Source organism: Monopterus albus, unplaced genomic scaffold, assembly GCF_001952655.1.
Source record: "Monopterus albus unplaced genomic scaffold, M_albus_1.0 scaffold134.1, whole genome shotgun sequence".
NCBI lineage: Eukaryota > Metazoa > Chordata > Actinopteri > Synbranchiformes > Synbranchidae > Monopterus > Monopterus albus.
This window is the reverse complement of record NW_018128014.1, coordinates 418,921-441,879: the sequence shown is the minus strand read 5'-3', so window position 1 is coordinate 441,879 and position 22,959 is coordinate 418,921. Positions and strand designations below refer to the sequence as shown.

General features: G+C 39.9%; 1 protein-coding gene across 1 annotated transcript in view; it reads right to left on the bottom strand.

The window, feature by feature from the left end:
• LOC109967660 (protein turtle homolog B-like) overlaps nucleotides 1-22,959 on the bottom strand; it is a 169,072-nt gene that overhangs the window by 120,646 nt on the left and 25,467 nt on the right. The window contains 1 exon segment of the mRNA XM_020613396.1: nucleotides 3,467-3,658. Within this exon segment, the coding sequence (XP_020469052.1) occupies nucleotides 3,467-3,658 (192 nt within the window).

Genomic DNA, 22,959 nt, shown 5'->3' with positions numbered 1-22,959 from the left:
AATTTGCATCTCATCCAAAGACTGCACGTATGAATTGCCTTCAAGAGCCACCATTGTAACCAAGACACAACTTGTATGAAGATGAGAAAGCTAAAGTGGAGGAGGCGTTGGGACACACAAACATGGCTGGCTCACCTCTCTCTCTCACCTCTCTCAGTAATCAGTTACCCTGAGGTTCCTTTAAGGTACATTTAGAACCATTGCTTCTCAGATCCTTTACTTAAGTAAAAGCAGCAATACAACAGGGTAAAAATATTCTGACTGACTTCAGCAAAATGTTTGACATTCATCTGTGAGTCTGAACACTTTGCTTAATTTGGGGATTGTTTTGTTTTTTGTAATAACACCTTCTGTGATCAGCCTCTTAATATCTGTTTTGTTTGTAGCACTGCCTCCACAGGAACAGTGTGTATTTCAGTGTCCATTCATGTTTTGCATTGACCATAAATGGTCTTGGGAGTGTTATGGGCGGAATATGCAGCTCACCAAAGTGCGCGCATTCTCCAATTGACAGCGATTAATAGAGAATGTAAAGTTGTCCTCATGCCCTGTTGAATTTGGGGTAAATGCCACATTTTGGAAGTACCACGCTCATTATCAAGTCATAGATATATACACTACATACATCTATAAGTGAATAAAAACAATAAATACAAGGTCCAAAATTAACAACTGCCAAGTGCCAAGGTAGATTTTCCATTTGGTGAGTATCTCCGAAGACTACCCACCACACTGAAGGGTAAATGTGTAGCACACGTAATAAAAGTATACTAACGCCATTTTCAGATAGGACACCCCCATTCTGCGCCCAACACCCAAGCCTAAAAATACACTAAAAATACACGTGTGATAAAAATGGGCAGTGTGGTCACCTGGAATGATTAAAATAGGAGTGTGTGGGTTACACACATCTCAAAACCAGAAAATAGAATTTTGCATTCAGGACTTCTTTAGTTGTATTGTGGCTTTTAAATTTTAATTCAAAAATGAATTAAATGAATTTACGATTGATATATTAAAATAATTTTGCTTCAGATTTTACTTTGGCCTCTTTGCATTTGTAGTCAACATAATACCTTTTTATCTCAATGAAATGCTGAAGCAAATGTGCATGTATCCCAAAAAGTCAATTCATTATTTTGACCAGTGAAAACAAAGTTTGGCCAGTGGAGTTTTTCACCTGGCCGGTGAGTCAAAAGCTTAATTTCAGACCCTGCCCATACAGCTATATTTATTAGCAAATGCTTTAACTACATCCAAACACCCACTGTAGTGTTCAGGTTGAGCACAGACAGGACAAAAATGGATTCTTCTGCAATGTGTTATCTGCCAACAGCTGCTAGCTAGCTTAAGCTCCCAAACTGAGAGTTGAGTGGAGCTGCAATCAGGGTGCAGAGTCATTTTTCAGCCTGTCGCTTTCATTGACAGGATCTTTAAGTCTGCTATCAAGAATGTATGGAGGTAAATACAGCACCCCCTACTAAGATGGTGCTCCCATCCCAACTTTCAACATGACGTGATGTACCTTCACATTCTCTATAAAGGGAAATTGCATGGAAGCGTGTATATGCACGGTTTTATATATCTGAATTTTGTGGTGTACGCCTTTTCTGTTTAGTGTGTATGTACATTTTTAGTATGGATCCTACACCCAGTTTTATAAATGAGGCCCCTGGTAACCAAAAAAGCAGAGAGAGACAGATTTGCAGGGCAGAATCAAAAGGAAGTCCAGGGACATCTGGAGACTGGTTAGTGAATTACAGCTCAGGTCCGGAACATAACAGGACCGATACTGTGATAGTTACATAAATCTAACTGCAAAAGGGACCATGGATATGAACTCTAGTCTTTGCTGTGACAGTAGTGTAGTGCGCTTGGTGTGTCTACCTCCAAACCAACCACCTCCACTGCTGTTCATTTTATTCTGTAGCATTTCATTCTTAGTACCACAACATAACTTGTAGAACAGTTTAGTAGTATTTGAGCACACTGTAATATCTAGGAGACAGGGTTGCATATAATAATCAGAAGGGAACTGCAGTTTAACTCTTTAGATTATTAAATGTTTGTACACTGTATATGCTACTTGCAACAACTCCTCTACACACTGGCAAAGCTCAAATTTGGATCATATTATGAATATTATTAGATGTACTATATTTACAATGATATGCATGATAATGCTGAAATGTTATGATCAGAGGAAAGGAAATCCAAAGCAGACAAAGGGGAAATCCCTCTTACCTCCCCAGTATTCTTCACCCTGAGCACAACACATAAATAATGTGAGGTAGAAAGAGCTGCTGCCTCCAAAGGCAAGGTCATCTCATTAAAGCAGTCTACATTAGTTAGTAAACATATTTATAACAATCTATAACAGCACACCGCTGAGCGAAGAAAGCACTGTCAAGAAGTTAATGACTTAATGCCTTTTGTTTTAAAACCTACCTTAACAAAACAGAGTGAATAAAACATCTTCAAGAATGACCAGAATGTGATTCTGTGAATCAGAATGTATGGACATTAACTGACTCAGTGTGATGCTCTGGTGAGCATAGTATCTGGTTTCACAAAGCTTAATATCACGAATAAAATAATTCTCTATGGAAAATGTTGTTATTGTAATAGCTGCAACAGTTTGACAGACTGTGTCATTACTTGGGCCAATGTATATGTTTGCAATGTCATATGTCAGTGTTATTCTGTGTTTCAGGAGGGAGAGCAGGTTTTCTCCTAACTGCAGAATCCTAACTACCAATCCCCAGTTTCTCCAGTCCACATGTCAAAGCGTCCTCGAGCAAGATCCTGAACCCCAGGTTGCTCCTGGTGGCCACTAGGCAAATACTGCTGTATGTAGAAAAGTGATATATAAGTGCACGTCCATTTGCCATTTAGTGTTCTGGTGTTCATGACAATTCCTGTACATGTACATAATGCACAAGGCAAGAGAAGAAAGAAAGAACAGGTGGATGCTGTGGTGGTGGAAAGAGAAACCATCATAGGCAGTAGCATCAGTGGTTGCATGAACAATCAGAAAACTGAGGCTTTGACTAGTTGACTGTTAAGTGAGGTCACTCTAGCAGAGAGTCTAGAGGCCAAACATCACCTTTAATACACATTTATTTGCAAAACCCATTCTGATTGAACGGGGATTATTTTGTGTGGTAAACTAAACAATTAAGAGTCAAACTATGAACAAAGCATTTGAGAAATTTAAGAAAAGTAAGGCATAAAAATACTTGTTTGGACTAAGGCCATTCTCAGTACTTCTCACCTTGCATACAGTGGCACAGAACTGTTTGCAGAATACTATGGCATCACTGTTGGGTGTGGTTACAGGTGCAAGAGAGTCCAGTTCTAACCAGACCCCAAAACACATTCAATCAGACGGCAATGAGAGACTGTCTTTGAGCCTGGTATCAAGTTACTGTTTAAAGTCTGAATGTGACAGCAGTCACTGTCTTACCAGCATATTCCGGGTCCACATGAGGAGGGTAGAAGCGAAAGTTAATGAAGAAAGGGATGGGCATTCCATACTTGAACCACTCCACCACGTAGGGCTGGCCGTTCAGGGGGTAGGAGACATCGCATCCCAGGATGACGTTCTCTCCTGCACGTGCTGTCACAAACTGGGGCTCCTCTCGCACTCCGCGGGCACCTGAGGAAACGGGACACGAAGGTAAACTCAGTCAGTGATCCTACACTCAGCCCACTTTGAGCCTACACACCTGACCTACAGATTATGGTGAAAAGCAAAACATTGCTTCAAAATTTCATTTTAGTTATGAGTATTTCACAAAATGATATTAAAATTTTAATTTTTTTCTCATTTAGTTGACATTCACATTGCGCCCTCGATTAGTACGACATGTCATTTTCTATTCTCGCCTAAACCACAGGTTTAGCCCTAATCAATCAGATTCCAGTTAGTCAGCGTAACAATCCAGGTTGCAGATAAATAGCCCACAACCTTTGGGTGGAATGTATATTTTCAACTGTAATAATGCAAGTGCCCACATTCTCCCAGAAACCACAACAAGTTCCAGCAAAGATAAGCAAAATGTTTCATTTAGTTTTGGATGATGAGTATACTGTATGCAGATGAGTTACAAAATCTTAACGTTTTGGCAGTGATGCATGCTAATGTAGCCTGGCCATGTTTTCCAGACACAGATGTCCTCCGCACACACCAGAAAAAGAAAGCAGAGGAGAAAGCAGAGGACATCTGCAGCCTCTGTGATGCCACCTAGGTAGGACAAAGTGAGGCAGTTCAATTCCTGTTCTCCCCAGTCCACATGTCAAACTGTCCTTGGGCAAGACACTCAACCCCAAGTTGCTCCCAACACCGGTGTGTGTGTGTCTGTGTGTGTGTGCGTTTGTGTGTGTGAGCGTGTGTGTGTGTGACTTGGCACTGCAGATGGCTGCCTCAGTTCTGTACTGGAGACAAATTCCTTGTGTTTGCAACATACTTGGCTAATAAAAGTGATTATCATTATCATTATCAAGAAAGTGATCCGTGTGAGTTGTGCACACAAAGCTTTTTGTAGGCCCTACTTTAACTATGCAATGCAATAGCTTTTGTAGGCTACATAAATGACTAATAGTTTATTTTGTGTTCTTTTTAAGGCTTCCACAATCTCACTGAAGCAAGGGGTCAGCGCAGTCTCACCCTGAATCGTCATTCTACGTTGCTGAACTCAGTGACATAAGACAGCGATTAACAGCAGTGGAGGCTTGCCAGGACAGTCCCCAGGAAGTAGAGCTGTGTGGAGGATGTGCTGTCTAGAGGACTCAGCTGGAGGCTGTGACTCAGAGACAGGGAGAAATAGAAGCCCATGTAGACTGGAAAACTAGTCCAGTCTTTAAACACCAGACCAGCAGCTTCTTTGAAGTTGTATTATGTTAAATCTGGGTGAAATAATCAAACCCAATACTCTGCATTTTTTAAGGCAGCAGGCATCAAAATTAAACTTGCTTTGCTCTCAAATATTCATCTTAAATATCTATTACTTTGTCCATAAACAATAAGTTCTATGCTTTTTGTTTGTGCATACCCACAGAATATCACACATGACTCCTGTGAATCTGGGTACAACATCTCACCTGTTTCTGGGGGAAAAAAGTTGTTAACAAGGATAATAATAGTACATCAGATGATTGTGGAGTTACAGTTGCTGTGCCACAATAAATTACCACAGCCCCTTCAGAGTGTGATTTAGATTTCTAACTCAATTTTATTTAGTAAACATTTTTAAACATAGTGAATTTAAACAATCACTGCATGCTGTTAAAACAAGTTAGGATTAGGCAGTGGCTATATGTAAACTTTAAATTGCATTTAGTCCAGTTTGAAACTTTTTTATTATTATTATTTTTTGATTATATTCTAGTAATGCAGGAGACAGCACATGTTTCAGTTCAGGGGAAGTGACAGTTGTTTTCATTTCCAGACAGTCTGTGTTATAGCTGCATCTATAATTGTTTGTGTGTGATAGCACAAATATGTGCTAAGCTACAACTTCCATCAGTCAAAATGACAGACTGCCAGTGACAAATGCAATAGAGTCGTGGTTCCCAAATGGTGTGCCATGAGGCGAGTCCAATTGTTTCCCAATTCAGAGGCCGAGCCTAAAAGAACCACCTCTAGGAAAGAGAAATAGAACTATCAGTAGACAGCATCATCAAAGCTGCCTGTCTTATGGCTTCAGCTTGACTGCGGATGTCAACAGTCCTCAGCCCAAGTGTGTGATCTGTAGGGAGAAGTTAGCTAATGCTAATGTGGTGCCAAGCAAACTGAAGAGGCACTTGGAAACCAAACATCCATTCTACATTGATTGAAATGTGGCCTAAGAGCATGAGATCTGCACCAGAGGAAGCAAGACTATTTATGAGACTGTCTGATAAGGCGATGGAGTAAAGTTATATGCTAGTAATGCTTACTGCAAAGTAGATGAAACCTCACAAGGTAGCGTAGACACTCATCCTCCCCACTTGCAAAAAAATTGCAGGTGTCAGGCTAAGTCCAGATGCCGCAAACGCGCTCTCTTCAATAGCACCAAGGATGCAAAAAGTCTGTGAGCGCCGACTGACATGCCTCATTAGCTTATAAGTACGCAAACAATATTTACAATAGCAAATGTTTTAATGCTGATTCCGTTTTAAATTGCATTTAAATGTTTTCTTCTCAACTTAGTGTCAACCAGTTTTCATTCTCAATGCACTGCTTTTGTTTACAATTTTAGACTAAAGTTTTATATCCAACTCAGTGCATACTCTAGTGTATATATGCAAATTAGTTTTTATTCCCAGTGTATCTCTCTTCTTAGTTTGGTCTCTAATCATCTTTGTGGCTCCCTCTCAGGCCAGATCTAGCCCTCCTCTCTCACTCACTCATTTTGTTTGTCATAAGTAAATAAAAATAAAGGTTTACAGAGTTACCAGGCTGACAACATGTGGTATAAAGGCTATTTTACATGGACATGAATACAAGTGTGCCTGGAGATTTTGGCCTTGGGCACAAAAAGTTTGAAAACCACTGCAATAGAGAGTCAAGACCAGTGGGCTGGAAAGAGCAGGATTACCGGCACTTGTAGGCACATGGATGTGATTTATCTTAAAAGAATGTCACTATTTCATTTGGCTGAAAGAATGTGGGCAGACAAAAAACTGAAAAGGCAAATGTTACAGTAACGCACCTGATGGCTGATAATATCTGGACTTTTAACCTTTTCCTAAAATAATTCAGTCTGTTAGTTCAGTAATGGAGCAACCCCAATGAAACTGAGTGTCTATGGGATAGCTGCTGGATGGCCACATCAATCCCAGGCTAATTGCTGTGTAGCATCGCTTTATGAGCAGAAACCCGGCATGGTAGCATTTTACCAGTCGATACATCTAATCACATGTACTTGCTGCTTGTTCCTCTGTGGCCTGTAAAGAAGCCATCCAGGCAGATAGGATTTTCTGCACACAGATCATAGCCTGCTGTCTACAGTGCCTTGCTAGTCATTGAATGTAAACAGTGTAAGGCAATATGAGCTCAAGAAGCTAACACAACTTCATCTGTTACATCTGCAAGGGTGAATCACTGGTTCTGGTTCCTACAGCCAGCTGAAGATGTTTGCAAACCATTGGCTGCCTAGACAGAAGTCCAGGAAATGTTTAGAAAGTCATTAACAGTAGTGTAAAACGTAATTCATAATTAATAGCACTTGCCAAATCTGCAATGGCTGCATGTGGAGTAAAAATCAATCAATACAGCATCAGTTCTAATATCATATTTACAATATAAAGTATATATTGGTGTTTAATTTTTGATAAGAATATAAAGTACACTGCAAAGGTTTTAGAAACAATAACTTAAGGCGGATACTTTCACAAATAATGCCATGAAGTTTTATTTATAAATTAACCTCATCCAAAATATGGTAAACTGAAAAAAAACCTGATATTTGGTGTGACACCACCACCCACCTCCATCTTGTGCGACGAGATCTCGCGATATTAAAACGTGACAATATTTTTATTATTTTAAAAAACACAGTTTAACATCTAGTACTAATGAAAATGCATGGCGTGCCATTGTGGTCCATTAATTGTGGCCCAAATTTGACAGTGAATAGCAGTGAATGCTCATGCTAACAAGGTAAACAAGAGTTTTCTTCCTGTGGCCGTCCACGTCCCAATCATCCCCCATACCTGACTGGTCAGTGCAGTGCCTTTACTGGATGATGTCATTGTCCGGTGCAGTGCAGTGAGGGTCAAGGTAGCATCAGTCACACACAGCTTCAGTTAGAAGTTAGAAGCTCATGCATAGTTCATGCACAGTTATAAGGTCTGAAGAGACTCATGTGAAATCATACAGGAGAGAACCCAGTCAGGTGCGTTTGTGGTAAAATATTTTACAGTGCTGCACATTGTTCTGTCTTTTACTGCATATGATAATTCATACTCAGCAAGCAGAAGTGAAGTGACTTTCATTACAAGATGACTAGTTAAAACGTCACAAAATGCACCTGCATTGTTTTGCATTTTATGACTTTCAGTTGAGCAAAAAGACTTTTTCCAGTCATATATTTCGATATATATTTGAAGATTTCTTAAAAATATTGTTAAAATATCATCTTGCCTCATTTTCGAACCCAGTATCGTGCATCGTCTCGAGAGCTAAATGTATCATCACACCCCTAGCTAACACAACAGCATCTTGATATGGATGACAGAGATACCACACTGATGCAAGAAGGCTCACCAAGTAGAGGACAAAGGAAAATATGGTTGCTGTGGCAAAAATATTTAAAGCATAATGTGGCATGATCATGTATGATACACTACTACATCCTTCCAGAACTGTAGTGGCACTTCTCTTCAGCCAATCAACTGTGAGAACCTGGTTAATTTGCAGTGACAAAAAGAGTGTACCTAAATATGTTAAGCAAACATCCACTTTTAAAATGAAATATAAGAGAGAAAAAAAATGAATGAAAGTAAAAAGACATTAATTAAAACGTTGTTTACTCAGTGTAGCAGGACGTGGAAAAGTCACCTCTTACTGTATAAGTGAAACACCAGGCACATTTTTGTTGTGCCTAAATGCCTGGTAGCATATAAAAATAAAAATAAAAATTCCCCACTCGCCCCACTTTGGGGCAGTCTTATTCCTTCCTTCAAGCTCAGTGGTCCCCGTTGGAACAAACTGGGAGAGTGGCTCCAACAGATCCCAGGAACAACATCTGAGATCTCTGTCCAGAAGAGTGCAGTGCTAGGAACAGCTAAGATACTGTGCAGGACCCTCAAGCTCCCAGGCCTCTGGTAGAGGACCTGAGCTTGAAGGAAGGAATACAAGACCGCCATTGATATAGTAATTGCACTTCAATCCCAGTGTTTGGTTTTTTTTATAAAAGATTCTTCTCCAAATTATTCTTTAAAATACTCAGTGACTGTCAAAAGAGAAATCTTGCTGTCATGATGGCAGAGTTAGCATAAATTAATATAAAAAAAGATGCATTCTTTCAGTTTTCCTGCAGTGGAGAAAAATTGGATAATACAATAACGCATGGCCTAGAAGAGCTTGGAAATAAAGAAGAGGAAGGTAAACAAGAATCAATGATAGAAGAATAGAACAGTGAGACAGTAACGTTTGAGCTATCTTAGTCTACGGTGTACCAACAAAGGGCTGGATGCTAACTTGTAACGTCCTTCAGCAAAGATTTTACATGTAACGGCAAGTGAAGGGTCAGGGAAGACCAGCTAGCTAAAAAATAAAAAATAATAATAGAAAAATGTTTTTTTTAAAGCATTTACTCCAAAGATAACATTCAGATAAGCTTCAATCCCAGTGTTTGATGTTTCTCCACTTTGCAGTCACCAGAATGTGTTCCTTGTGGAACAGACTAAACACATGTCATTGATATAGTAATTGCATATCCATTCAAATCAACACATACATTTTTAACAGTGTTAACTCAAATTATTCTTCTGGACTTGACAGCATAAGCTTTCAAATGCCCATGAAGGCTGCAGGAAAGCATGTCACAGTCACCTTGAACTGAGGTCAATATGAAAAGCAGCTAATTGTCTGGGTTTTGTACCAATAGAGATGTTTATCTTATAATTAGGCCTAATCGTGAATGTCAGACTAATGGCATAAAACACTCACAGACTCAAAGTGAAATGTAAATCACCAAATAGCTGTGTTTCCCCAAAGCCAGAGCTGAGAGGCACAACACATATTAACCATTTCATCACAGCATTGCAGTCACTTTTTGAAATATAGTGCAAAATAAGGAATATCTTGGATATAGCCTTACAATTACAGACCTATAATTTCCACATCGGCATATAGTATAGCACCCTCATCAACTATATGTAGAATATCCATCGATGAGGGGCTGTGTATATCACAAGGAAGACTGTAGGATTCATCATTTGATGTACATGTGCTTGTGTGCTTGCTGAGAGAACCAGATAATAACTGAGTGTGCTTTTCCCAGTGGTGAATCCCTCCCTACCTCATTCACACACACACATGTGCACACACTACCTCAAGCGGCACTATGTGTTGATTGGCTGCTGGTGACATCATCGCAAATAGCATAAAAACAGGCCCCTTGGAAGGTATGACTTCACTGTTTATAACTGATGAGGTGGAGAGGGAGCAAGAATGCACAAAACAGAGGAGAAGCACAATTGATGTGCTCATCCTCCATAAGGGTTTAGCTCATTTACAATCAAAGACCCAGGTGAGGGCACCATTGCAAAGTATAACCACTGAGGTACACTCTCTCACACACACACACACACAACTAAGAGTGTATGCTAGGTGGGGGAGAGGGGGAGGGGTCTCTGCTGCTAGACGTAATGTAGCAATACTCTGAAACCACCATCTGGTTAAGAAGATAATATACCGTAATATTAACTAAATGAGGGGAGAAGCCAAAATTGAAGTAGCTATATACACTCAATAAGCTTCATCCAGAGCAGTTATCTTAAAGGACAGGTTCTGGCTTTTTCAAGTTGGTCTTTAAACAATCTTGATGTGTCCATATGAGAATAGGTCATGGTCATTGGACCGTTTCCTACTCTCCATAATGACGCTGAAGGTTTACACATGGAATGCGACTATGCTGTAAAAAATAAAGGAGGGAAATACACCAGTCTCATTTTGTGTAAAAATGTACTCCAAAGTTTGTCTGAGGCTCACAGGATAGCAGCTCCTTACTGAGCTGTGGCAGAGGGATATGTTCTAGTAGCAGCATGTAAGTTTGTTGTTATACCAGTTAACTTGGAAGTGAGTCTGCACATTACACAGCTGGAGTATTTTTGCAGTTTGTGGTTTTGAGACACCAATAACACCTGCTCCTGTGTCTGAATTATATATCTGTGTGAGACATCCCAGAGTCACTCTAGCCAAAGTTTATTGCTGGGTTTATGACAACAACAAATATATATACAGGGTTTTCTTTACATCCCTAACTCACATCCCTATTTATGTCAAAACCTTAAAGATCTTGGGTGTTTTGTTGTCACTGAAATCAAAAAAGTTACCTCTGGCCATCTCAGAAATCATTACAGAGACATGGAGAGCACTTGACAATGTTGGCAATGGGACAATAGTTGGGCAAGGTTGACAGGAAAATGCAAATAGATTAAACTAGAGCAGAATATTAGAAAATCTGACTAATACCTCAATTTCTGTTACAAATGGATTAAAGATATTTCATATATTTGAAAGCCAAGTTTGCAACACATGCTACAACTGTGGTGTTGCCTACAAACCCAGTGACACAACATATTTGTTTTCAAGTCCTGGGGTGTCAAAGACAAACTGTTCTGCATGACAGTGTAGCTGACGATATAAAACTGGGTGACAGTGCAGACAGGCTTCTTTTCATGGTGATGCCTCTTAGAAAACTGCATTTCTGTATTTATACAAGGTGACAAATGGCAGTGTGCATGATGATTCAGTGAGATGCAATAAATAAACAAGACAAGTGTGTTGCATTACCACGTACACAACACACTCTTGAGTATAAAATTTCAGCTGAGACTGTGTTGGCACTTGAAGCAGTGAATATGCTCGAGCATCCCCGTCCCTGTCTCAGCCAGTCCCCTGGCTCGTTCCTGGCGCTGTCTAGCAGTGACAACAGGCTCACTCTGCTAAGTGCCAACCAAAATGAAAAATAAATGAGATTTTTACACAATATATCATAAATTATTGATGACTATAGCAAGAGCAGTGCATTATCATACAGCCTATTATTCTTACTGTCACAAAAACATCATCACCATCTGATAAAAAATGGTGAGGTTTAAATCTTGGTGCTCACAGTGGCAACAATGGCAGCAATTCACAGCATACACTTAAGTTGCAGATGTCAAATAGCAGATAATGGAGATGTTACAGCAGAAACTAAAATATATTTTGTTTGTTTGTAATGCTAATTTTTTGTGTATCACAAAAGGACCAAAGATTTATTCTATTTTCCCCAGATTTTACTGTAGGAGTCAATTCAGTACAAGAGACAAGCCTAAAGAGTCCACAGTGAAGCTAGCAGCTCTGTGAGGTTGTACAGCAGTGCTTTGAGCTAAACGTTAATGTGCACATAACAACAAAGCAGCAGATATAATGCCCATGATCACAACTGTAGTACAACATATTAGCATATTTTCAAATTTATACTGAACACAAAATACAGTTAAGGGAATTCATTCTCTTTTGCAGGTATCTGGCCATAAACCATGGTACTAGTAAAACTCAAATTTTGAACTAATGGTGGGGATCACTAAAGCTTTTAGGATTCATGGATGGGTGGATGTCTGTACAAAATGTCATGGAAAACCACTGCCACTGAGAAATTTCAGTCTAGACTCATCATCAGATAACGCATCACTTTTCCCAGAATGCATTTGGAATCACAAACTCTGGTATCGTCATGTTTATTTCTTTTGTCTGCATTGGAACAACACAAAAAAGCTGAAAAAAAACCCAAATCTTATCCATTCTACACAGAACCGAATTAAAAGATTCAAGAATCTGGAGGGATTTCAGTGCATAAAGGGCCAATCCTAAACTGGATGACCGTGGTCTCTGATCCCTCAGATGGTGCTGCATCAAGAATCGTCACTCTTCTATAAGTGATATAACCACATGGGCTCAGGATGACTTTGGCTCACCTGTGTCAGGCACTACAATATGTAGTTACATCCATAAATACTGCTTAAAACTGGACTGTGCCAAAAGGAAGCCCTATGTCAACAGTGTCCAGAAGCACAGTCGACTGCTCTGGAATCAGAGGCATCTGGGATGGACCATCACACAGTGGAAACGTGGACTGTGGTCAGACCAATCAGTATTTCACCTGACACATTTCATCACTTGGTGTCCTCAGTACCTAAACGTCTTTTAGTGTTGTGAAAAGGAACGGAAACATCACACTGTGGTAAATGCTTTGCTGACCCAACCTTTTCTGGAATGTGTTGTAGTATCAGGATAGAAGTCACTATTTTTTTCTGAACAAAGAATAAAACTGATGAGGTGTCACATCAAATAATGTGTCGCTGTGTTGTTTTCAATGTGATACAGGACACAGATGATTTACACATCACTATTTTCAGTTTTAATATTGATTTTACTTACTGTCCCAACTTTTTCTAATTTGAGGTTGTAAATTGGCAAAACATGTGCTTACTACTGCAGCTACCAAGTCTCTGAAGCGGACTGATCAACTGCTAGCTAGGTATCGAACTTCAATATTTTTATGGCATCAATCGGATTACTTCAACATTGAATATCAAAAAATGCTTTTCTACAGTACATGTTTATTTTTTGATGTTAATATTAACAGAACTTAAGGCTGTGGTAAATAGGTTTACTTTCTATGTTATGAAACTGCTTTGAGTGCAAAAAAAGCCAAAGAATTGAAAAGGGTTTTTTTTTTTTGTTAAAATTTATTTTATAAAACTGGTATGTAAAAAGTTTTGTTTAGGAGTGGGTATCTAGTGGTATTTCAAATTTTGGAATGATACCAAGCCCTAGTGTTAGCAACTTTAGCACTGTAGCTAAGGTGGCATCACTTCATACAGTGCCCTCAGATGTTCAGATGCACCGACCAGCGCAGAACACATGGTAAAGGACCCTTGTTTCTCCACCATAATATGACCCACAGGCTGCACTGAATACTAATTAATATCTCACATTATACACATCCGTGAGAGCTGTCATCCATCATTACATATACCTAATTGTTTAATCAAAATAGTGTTCTGACCAAATTCATTATACTTAATCTAAAAAACCTGAAATAAAGTATTTAAACAGGCATCCTTCATGTACAGCTGCTAAGACACCAACACATCTGCCCCAGAGCAAATAATATAGCAGCAGTGGACTTCAAGAGAGTCATTTAAACAAGTCAGGACATTCAGCCTGTGCAGTGAGTAGTAATGTCTAGCAGAAACCATAGGGAACACTTTCTTGGAAATAAATCTCTCTCTTTCTCTCTCTCTCTCTCTCTCTCTCTCTCTCTAGTTATATGAGCTATCACCATCTGTCTACTCAGACCTGACTTGTGTTTTCCAACCACAATCAATAAACAAATGTCCAGTGGAAATTAGACAAAGGAAAAGGCTGAGGAGCCACTCATCATGTTCAAGCCTCTGGCTTGAGGAACTGTTCATGAACAACATGTTTACAGCTGCTTATTGGGTGTTCCTGACATTGCTCTGACAAGATCATGGCATCAGGGCCTGTATTCACAAAGCTTCCTAAGCCCAAAGACTCATTCTTAGTGATGGAATTCCATTTCTAAAAACTTTCCCTTAATGTTAAGATTAGATCATTGTTAAAATAAATTATTCACAATGCATCTTAGCCCCTAAGAGACCTCCTAAGGTGAAAACTGGTAACAGTAGAGAGGGGGACTTTTAAGAGACTCAAGAGAAGAAATATTCTCCAAATGCTGAACAACAGTGAGCTGCTGATTAGATGATACAGCGATAAGGCTTGTTGGTGATCTCATTAGAGATGCACCCATCTCCCACCCAATGCCATGGTGCCAGAAATGAAAGTAATCACAACACAAAGATATTTGGCAACTGAAATATGAAACAGTGCAGCAGTGATGATGTGTCTGTGACAACCTCCCATCAGCAGAGTGATCACACAAACTATTACAGCGCCTTACATTTTATACTGTGACGCACTACATTTCATTTCAACTATGCAGGATCACAGACATAACCTAGACATCACTGCACCATCAGAAAATGAAGACATTTTGAGCCATTTCCCCCTGTTAATATCAAATAGATTAAGTGAATAAGTACCAGCATGATAAATAAACTTAAGCATTTAAATATAACAACTACCAGTATAGGTTGGAGTTTAGCAGAGCAGCGTAGACATGACATCTATTTCCTGGTCACATCATGTTCACAGTGCATTCTAAGTGCTCTGAACACACGTAGTTATTCTCAGCTTCTTTCCAAAAGCTTACAGGTTTCCATTTCTCTCCACAATCTACCTCTCTTATTAGATATAAAACCAGACACTGCCCTGTTATATACAGTCTTTCCTTCATCAGCCTGTGATGGAGAATCATGAATGCTGGGATGGGCATACAGTATAGGGTGAAACAAATGTACATAGAGCTTTATGTTTCAGAGAAAACAGCTACATTAAAGGCCCTCAGCTTCTAACTGATGATGGGACCCTACAAGAAGAGTTGAGCAAAAGAACACATTTTAATTTACATCAGTGATTTCCTTTTTTGTGGTTTTACCATTGGTTTAACGTGGCTGGCAGTTGGAAAAAGTTACATCACAAACTTCTGATTATTGATTTGAGCATTTGAAAAAGAATCTGATGACAGTGGATTTTAATGCATGTTAAACTTTGAATAAATATTACCTAAAGATGTTTTTTTTACTTATTATTAGTTTCATGAATGTTTATTGTTACAGATACATGTTGAGTGTGTGAGCTGTAATATATTACATGTATATAAATAAAATAGATTTGAGGCCAAGCTTTCAGGGACTTTAAAAATAGTACTTTTAAGATTGCATTGGCTGCCTGGTTCTATACTGTTGCACTGAGAGCTACCACTAGCTAGCTACCATAATGTCTGCTAGAGCAATAAGCAAACCGACACAGACTAGCTAATAACAAAAAGATGACAAAAGCATTTTTTCTACATATAGCAGTATGGTTTGTCCCAGGCAGCTATAAAAATATTTATTTTACTTGGATTTCCATTCAATGGTCATTATTAGTAGACTTGGTGTACAGTATTGTTCAAAATAATAGCAGTACAATGTGACTAACCAGAATAATCCAGGTTTTTAGTATATTTTTTATTGCTACATGGCAAACAAGTTACCAGTAGGTGCAGTAGATTCTCAGAAAGCAAACAAGACCCAGCATTCATGATATGCACGCTCTTAAGGCTGTGAAATTGGGCAATTAGTTGAAAGGGGTGTGTTCAAAAAAATAGCAGTGTCTGCCGTTGACTGTACAAACACAAAACTATGTTGTACAAACGTTTTTGTTTCTAGGATTTAGCAATCCTGTGAATCACTAAACTAATATTTAGTTGTATGACCACAGTTTGTTATAACTGCTTCACATCTGTGTGGCATGGAGTCAACCAACTTGTGGCACCTTTCAGCTGTTATTACACTCCATGATTCTTTAACAACATTCCACAATTCATTTACATTTCTTGGTTTTGCTTCAGAAACAGCATTTTTGATATCACCCCACAAGTCCTCGATTGGATTAAGGTCCGGGGATTGGGCTGGCCACTCCATAACATTAATTTTGTTGGTTTGGAACCAAGACTTTGCTCGTTTACTAGTGTGTTTGGGGTCATTGTCTTGTTGAAACAACCATTTCAAGGGCATGTCCTCTTCAGCATAAGGCAACATGACCTCTTCAAGTATTTTGACATATGCAAACTGATCCATGATCCCTGGTATGCGATAAATAGGCCCAACACCATAGTAGGAGAAACATGCCCATATCATGATGCTTGCACCACCATGCTTCACTGTCTTCACTGTGTACTGTGGCTTGAATTCAGAGTTTGGGGGTCGTCTCACAAACTGTCTGTAGCCCTTGGACCCAAAAAGAACAATTTTACTCTCATCAGTCCACAAAATGTTCCTCCATTTCTCTTTAGGCCAGTTGACGTGTTCTTTGGCAAATTGTAACCTCTTCTGCACGTGCCTTTTTTTTAACAGAGGGACTTTGCGGGGGATTCTTGAAAATAGATTAGCTTCACACAGACGTCTTCTAACTGTCACAGTACTTACAGGTAACTCCAGACTGTCTTTGATCATCCTGGAGCTGATCATTGGCTGGGCCTTTGCCATTCTGGTTATTCTTCGATCCATTTTGATGGTTGTCTTCCGTTTTCTTCCACGTCTCTCTGGTTTTGCTCTCCATTTTAAGGCATTGGAGATCATTTTAGCTGAACAGCCTATAATTTTTTGCACCTCTTTATAGGTTTTCCCCTCTCCAATCAACTTTTTAATCAAAGTACGCTGTTCTTCTGAACAATGTCTTGAACGACCCATTTTCCTCAGGCTTTCAAATGCATGTTCAACAAGTGCTGGCTTCATCCTTAAATAGGGGCCACCTGATTCACACCTGTTATTTCACAAAATTGATGACCTCACTGATTGAATGCCACACTGCTATTTTTTTAACACACCCCTTTCAACTAATTGCCCAATTGCACAGCCTTAAGAGCGTGCATATCATGAATGCTGGGTCTTGTTTGCTTTCTGAGAATCTACTGCACCTACTGGTAACTTGTTTGCCATGTAGCAATAAAAAATATACTAAAAACCTGGATTATTCTGGTTAGTCACATTGTACTGCTATTATTTTGAACAATACTGTATATGTGGCATGGCGTGTTCTCAAACACTTCCTCTACAAACACATGAATGAAAAGAAACATCCTGGCAATCATTTACTGCTCTTATTATTTTGGGCCTAAATGTGCTAACCACAACAGTCATTCATCTGTGGTATCCACTGGAAGTTCTTATCATTCCATTTACTCAACACTACAACGCTGCTGCCATGCAGCAGCGAGGGGATCATGTGTTATACACTGTGGCGCAAAAAGCCAGGCACCACTTAGTCTACTGCATGCATTTTCTGCTGCTTCTCTCATATACAGCCATGCCTATAAATTTCACCTCTTGATTTGCAGTATCAGGGTTAGGATGTGAAGCTGGGGCTGAATTTAGAGTAGCGCAGCTGATGTTATGGTGAGGTATCTTATGGCCCTATCCAATGAATAGGTCTGGAGAAGTCGGCATGGAGGAAGCTGATTGTGCTGCATCAGTGGGCCAGGCTGTAAAATGAGACAGGTGAGGAAACCAGCCAACTCAGGATGGTGGGAGGTGAGGAGTGGGGAGTGGAGGGAGAGTGCACTATATAGAGGAAATATATAGAACAGAGCAACCAGTACGTATGCTGCTACACAGTATTACGGTAACTTCAGCTTCTTTGCAACCAACTACCAGTGTACGTGTGTCCATGTCTGCAAATCTGGCAGTGAGTGAGCCACTTCACCTAGAGGTGGCCCCAATCCAATTCTATATCGGTACAGGGACTGATGCTGACATCATTTACTCATCGGCCATCGAACAGACAGGGCCAATCCACTTACTAATCCATATTCCAGTCCAGAGCTTGCATTGCACCCTGAACCCGCTATAACCTCCATCCATTATCTATATAGGACTGGAGCCAATCCCAGCTGACAGTGGGTGAGAGGTGGGGTATACACTGGATAGGTCGCCAGTCTATCACGGAACTGACATGTCAGCCGCACACATTCACACTCACTCCTATGGGCAATTCAGAGTCACCAGTCAACCTAAGCTGCATGTCTTTGGATTGTGGGAAGAAGCTGGAGTCCCCGGAGAGAACCCATGCAGGCACAGGGAGAACTTGCAAACTCCGCACAGAAAGGTCAAGGGTCGGCCTGTGCTCAAACATTCTTGCTGTGAGATGACAGCCTTAACCAGTGCGCCGCTGGGCCGCTCCCACCATAACCGAACATAACGTACTGTACCATGAGACACGTCACCAATCCAGATTCCATTCCACATGTTACCATAAACCTGCAGCAACTTTAGTCTGTAACCCAGTGAGCAAATAACATTAGCTGTTGGTTTGACTAAAATTTCATTTGTTTGGAGATATTTTAGTCTGGAAATGCTGAAAATCAAGAGAACTACTTGTAATGTTTGTAAAGCCAGTGTGCCGAGGGGTGAAAGCACACCTGCATCGTACAGTACAACCAATTTAGTTAAGCACATAGAGAGGTTTCACGTGAAAGAGTACCAGGTGTTCATGCTAGCCAGCAGAGAAGACACCACCAGGCACTCTCACTGATGCTTTCCAAAAACACGAAAACCTCCAGCAGACAACCCAAAGGCTAAAGGAATTACAGAGAAGTTGCTCAATTTCATTATACTCGATGAGCAACCACTGCCTGATTGTCAGATTTCACAGCCTGTTGGAGCACTTAGAGCCCAGGTTTAATCTGCCATCCAGAAAATACATTTCAGAGACTGCTATACCCCAACTACAAAATCGAGTGTCATCACAGTTAGCGGCAGTTAGAAGATGTTAAAGCCACAAGCTACACAACTTATATTTGGACCTCATATGTAAGAGGGATCGTAGATGATCCCCTCTGTTCAGTTGCCCCTTTACTGGATCCTCAATACAAAGACAGGTGGGACAGATTTTTTTTTATTAATAATAAATTAATAATACTCTAATTTTGGCTACATTTTGAATGATAAATGTGAAATCATAGTAAACCAAAGCTATGTTTATTTCTAGCCCAAAAATGGAGATTTGTAAATGTGCAGTAACTTGGAGACATGTGTGTCCTTGGCCTCTGACCATCTAGTGGTTGCACTTATCCATCATTATTCATATTTAATATTTTATCAGTGTTGATTGTTTTATTGCAGTGAAGGAGTTCTTGTATCAGAATCTGTGTTGGTAACAGTGGTTGTGTTATCAGAATCAGATTGGAACTTAAAAAATGCGGATCACCCTATCACCAAGTTCACCCTGATCTCTAAGCAGGAGATCAGGTACACTGCCAGTTCAAGGGAATGCATTCCTCTAAGCACTTTGGTTGAATTTGACTACAGGCACAAACTGGAGGCAGAATGCATTACCAATGTCTATAAACAATTTCAGGGCTACTTCAAAGGTTTTTTGCACTGTCCACGGTTGAAGGATATGGCAGGACTCAGGAAGGAGCTGCCATGCAATGGCTCGATGGTTACACGACCTCTGCACCACTGAAGGCCAAACAAGGAGAACCAAAGAGCTGAGAGTTACAGTAACACCAGAACAGACTTAATTCTACTTCATCCACAGCTATTTTTATTAAACATTTACGTAGATGTAGCCACACCAAGCATTTCCACTTTAGTCTGTTAAACTGGCCACATCTAAACCTGAGGTAATGCATGGAGTCAGGCATTCAGGGTAACCAAAAAACTTCTGTAATATTTTTCATGCTTCTAAAGTGTCCTTCACAGTTTCTCCCGACTCACTGATTGGAATGAAGGTTCCACTGCCTATCAGGGACTGCATTACTGTGTACATCTGTCTCTCCAAACTGAAAGCCCTGTGCAGCTGTGAACAAAGTGCCAACGAGGCCTATAATCTAAGGAACATGACCAGGAAAAAAATATATTCCACCTCGTATAAACGTTTTCCTCCCACAGCTCCAAGAAAGACAATAGTAACTCTACATAGAGCAATGTTAGCAGCAAACAAATACTACCTAATTCCAAAGAGGGATATCAAGAAAGACCACTAAGCAGTAATTTGGATAGGTAGGCCAGTTGTTTGTTTTAACGCTACCTTGAGCTCTGATTGGCTGTTGGAAAATTCAGTTTTTTTGGTAGATGGTCCTAACAATAATGTAAAAGTATCTGTATCTGTAAATCTCAGTCCTCTGAGTAGAAAGACATCTGAAAAGGTTCAAATCAGTCCACTTGACTGGTTAATGAATGGCCGAGAGCTTCTTGCCTTTCATCTGAATGCCTTATCATTTATACTATCAGATAAATAAAGAATAAAGATGGCATGGCAGTGGACTGATTTAAACTTCATTTGACAATAAGTATAGATACATCTTGCAGTGGCCTTAGACACATAATCAATTATGTTTCCTGGAGTCAAAGTGGTGAGACAAAGAAAGCCAGAAGTAACACCAGTTTGGTTTTTGAGATGGAGTGTCTTAAAAGCAGCCACAGGTCTTATTTGATTCAGATGTTGTGTTCAGGTAAAATTAGCAACCTAGAGAATGCTCATAATTTTATCTATGTATTGAATTAATATGATTTTAATTTCAGAGTAATTTGAGCTTTGTATAACAATAGTCTGTCATGTAAGCAGTAACCAGAGCATTCTAGCGAAGCAACAAATTTGTCAGTCATCTAAAGCCAGCTTCAGACTGAAGACTGCATTTTGTACAGTTTGTAACCAGGCAAGGAGATGCGCATGCATTGCGTTTTTTTTAGCCGTTGACATGGACATTGACAGATGGGAAGAAATGGCCCAGGATTGCTCCTGTTGGAGACAAGTCTTAAACCGCAGCCTGCGCAAAGGAGAGGAGAAGTTGTAGCTTGCGTCAGATGAAATGAGAGCCAGCGAGCTCCACCCGGGAACACTACTTTCAGGTGCTGCTGGTGCAGCAGGGACTGCCATTCCTGCATCGGCCTGCATAGTCACAGCAGACACTGCTCCACAACCAGACCGTGACTCTACAAGGCGCAAATCCATGGCCACTCGTGACCGACAGATGCCAGATGAACCAGGCATCCATAGTTTACATCATCACTAGGAAAGAAGACGTGATGGGAGGGCAAAGAGTAGTTAGGAGCAGCTTATGGTGTCAGCTTGTTTTGAATCTCACTAGACCCTCTAACAGCTGAAAAGAAATTCATCTGCTTTCAGTTCAGTCGCTTTAAACTGAGAAATTTCATTTTTAGTCTGACTGGCATCTTGGCATATTTCTAAATCCAGGCCCATACTGTATTTAGGAGCTTATCAACATCAACTTAATAATGACAATTACAAACAGAACTGATGTTGTGATGAAGTTGTTTGGGCCCCAATCCCAATCAAAGTCCTTTAACACTGTGTACCTGCTGATTTGATTTACCTAAATGTCAATTATGTCATGGACACGGAGCTTCTAAATTTGACCCACCTAATTTCTGGAGAGCTACATGATCCAAAACTTTTAAGATTGTAAGCTTGCATTAACTTGCAGAATTAACATTCAGTAGTGACTAGGGTTGCAGTGGTATGAGATTTTCTGTCCCAGAAAATATCACCGTAACACAGAATACGTATTTCTCCATCACTGTTGTTATTATCAGCTACAATGACCCTCAAGGGAATGAAAACAAGGTTTTTTTTCTTAAATTGCAAGTGACAGTTGATTGAGCTGGATCAAAAAGAATAGTTGCTGAGCTAGACTGACCCCAGAGAATGAAGAGAATTATAATTGTAAACAGAATTATAACCATGTGTAACCGGCGGGTTGGCCACGCCTACACTGCCTGGTTAGTAATTTGTCAAAATAATCATGGATATACAGTAAATAACACCTGGGGAGACGCTGTTGTGATAAGCAATGTCTGTGCTGGTCACTGCCGTAACTGGTCTGAAGTGAATCTCCCTCCATCGAGCTGTGTCCTGCTTCTCCTTTAAGGTATGTCCAACGGGCTGATTGTAGATCGGATCTGTTAACAGTGCAACGTGTTTAATCAGGTTGTTTTGGTTGTAGACTGTTTTTAGGAGATTACCACATGCTCTCCAGGAGCGATAATCGATGCAAGCATGATCCAGCAGAAGTTGGTGTCCATTGCACATGCTGTGCTAGGGTGACGTGCAGCCAAGGTAACCTGTAGCATTGTTGGTTTTAATTGTTTTGATCATTTCTATGCTATTCCTTAACAGTGGCTTTACTTGTTGCAGGGGTGATAGCCACTGCTGTTTTGCTTATGTGATGTTTTGCTTATCCAACGTTTTGCCTTGTTTGCTTTTATGTTAAGAGGTTTACCTAGCATTATGTTCCCTATTTATTGTACTGTTTCCAAATAGGGTTTAGTCAATTTTATGGTGTGAACAGTGTGTGAATGGTTTTATGCACAGGGAGGCAAGGCCCTTTTATATTTGGTAGGTTGATGTGTGATTAATTGATTTGTGGTGTGTATTTAATGGTGACTTTTAACCTTTTGACTCCTACCATTTTATTCCTGTTCTGTACTGTATTTATTGAGTGGGGGGGAAACTTCTTCTTATAGGTAGCATTTTAGCTTCTGGGGTTAGGCTTCTTAAAACATTTATAATAATAATAATAATAATAATAATAATAATAATCTTTATTT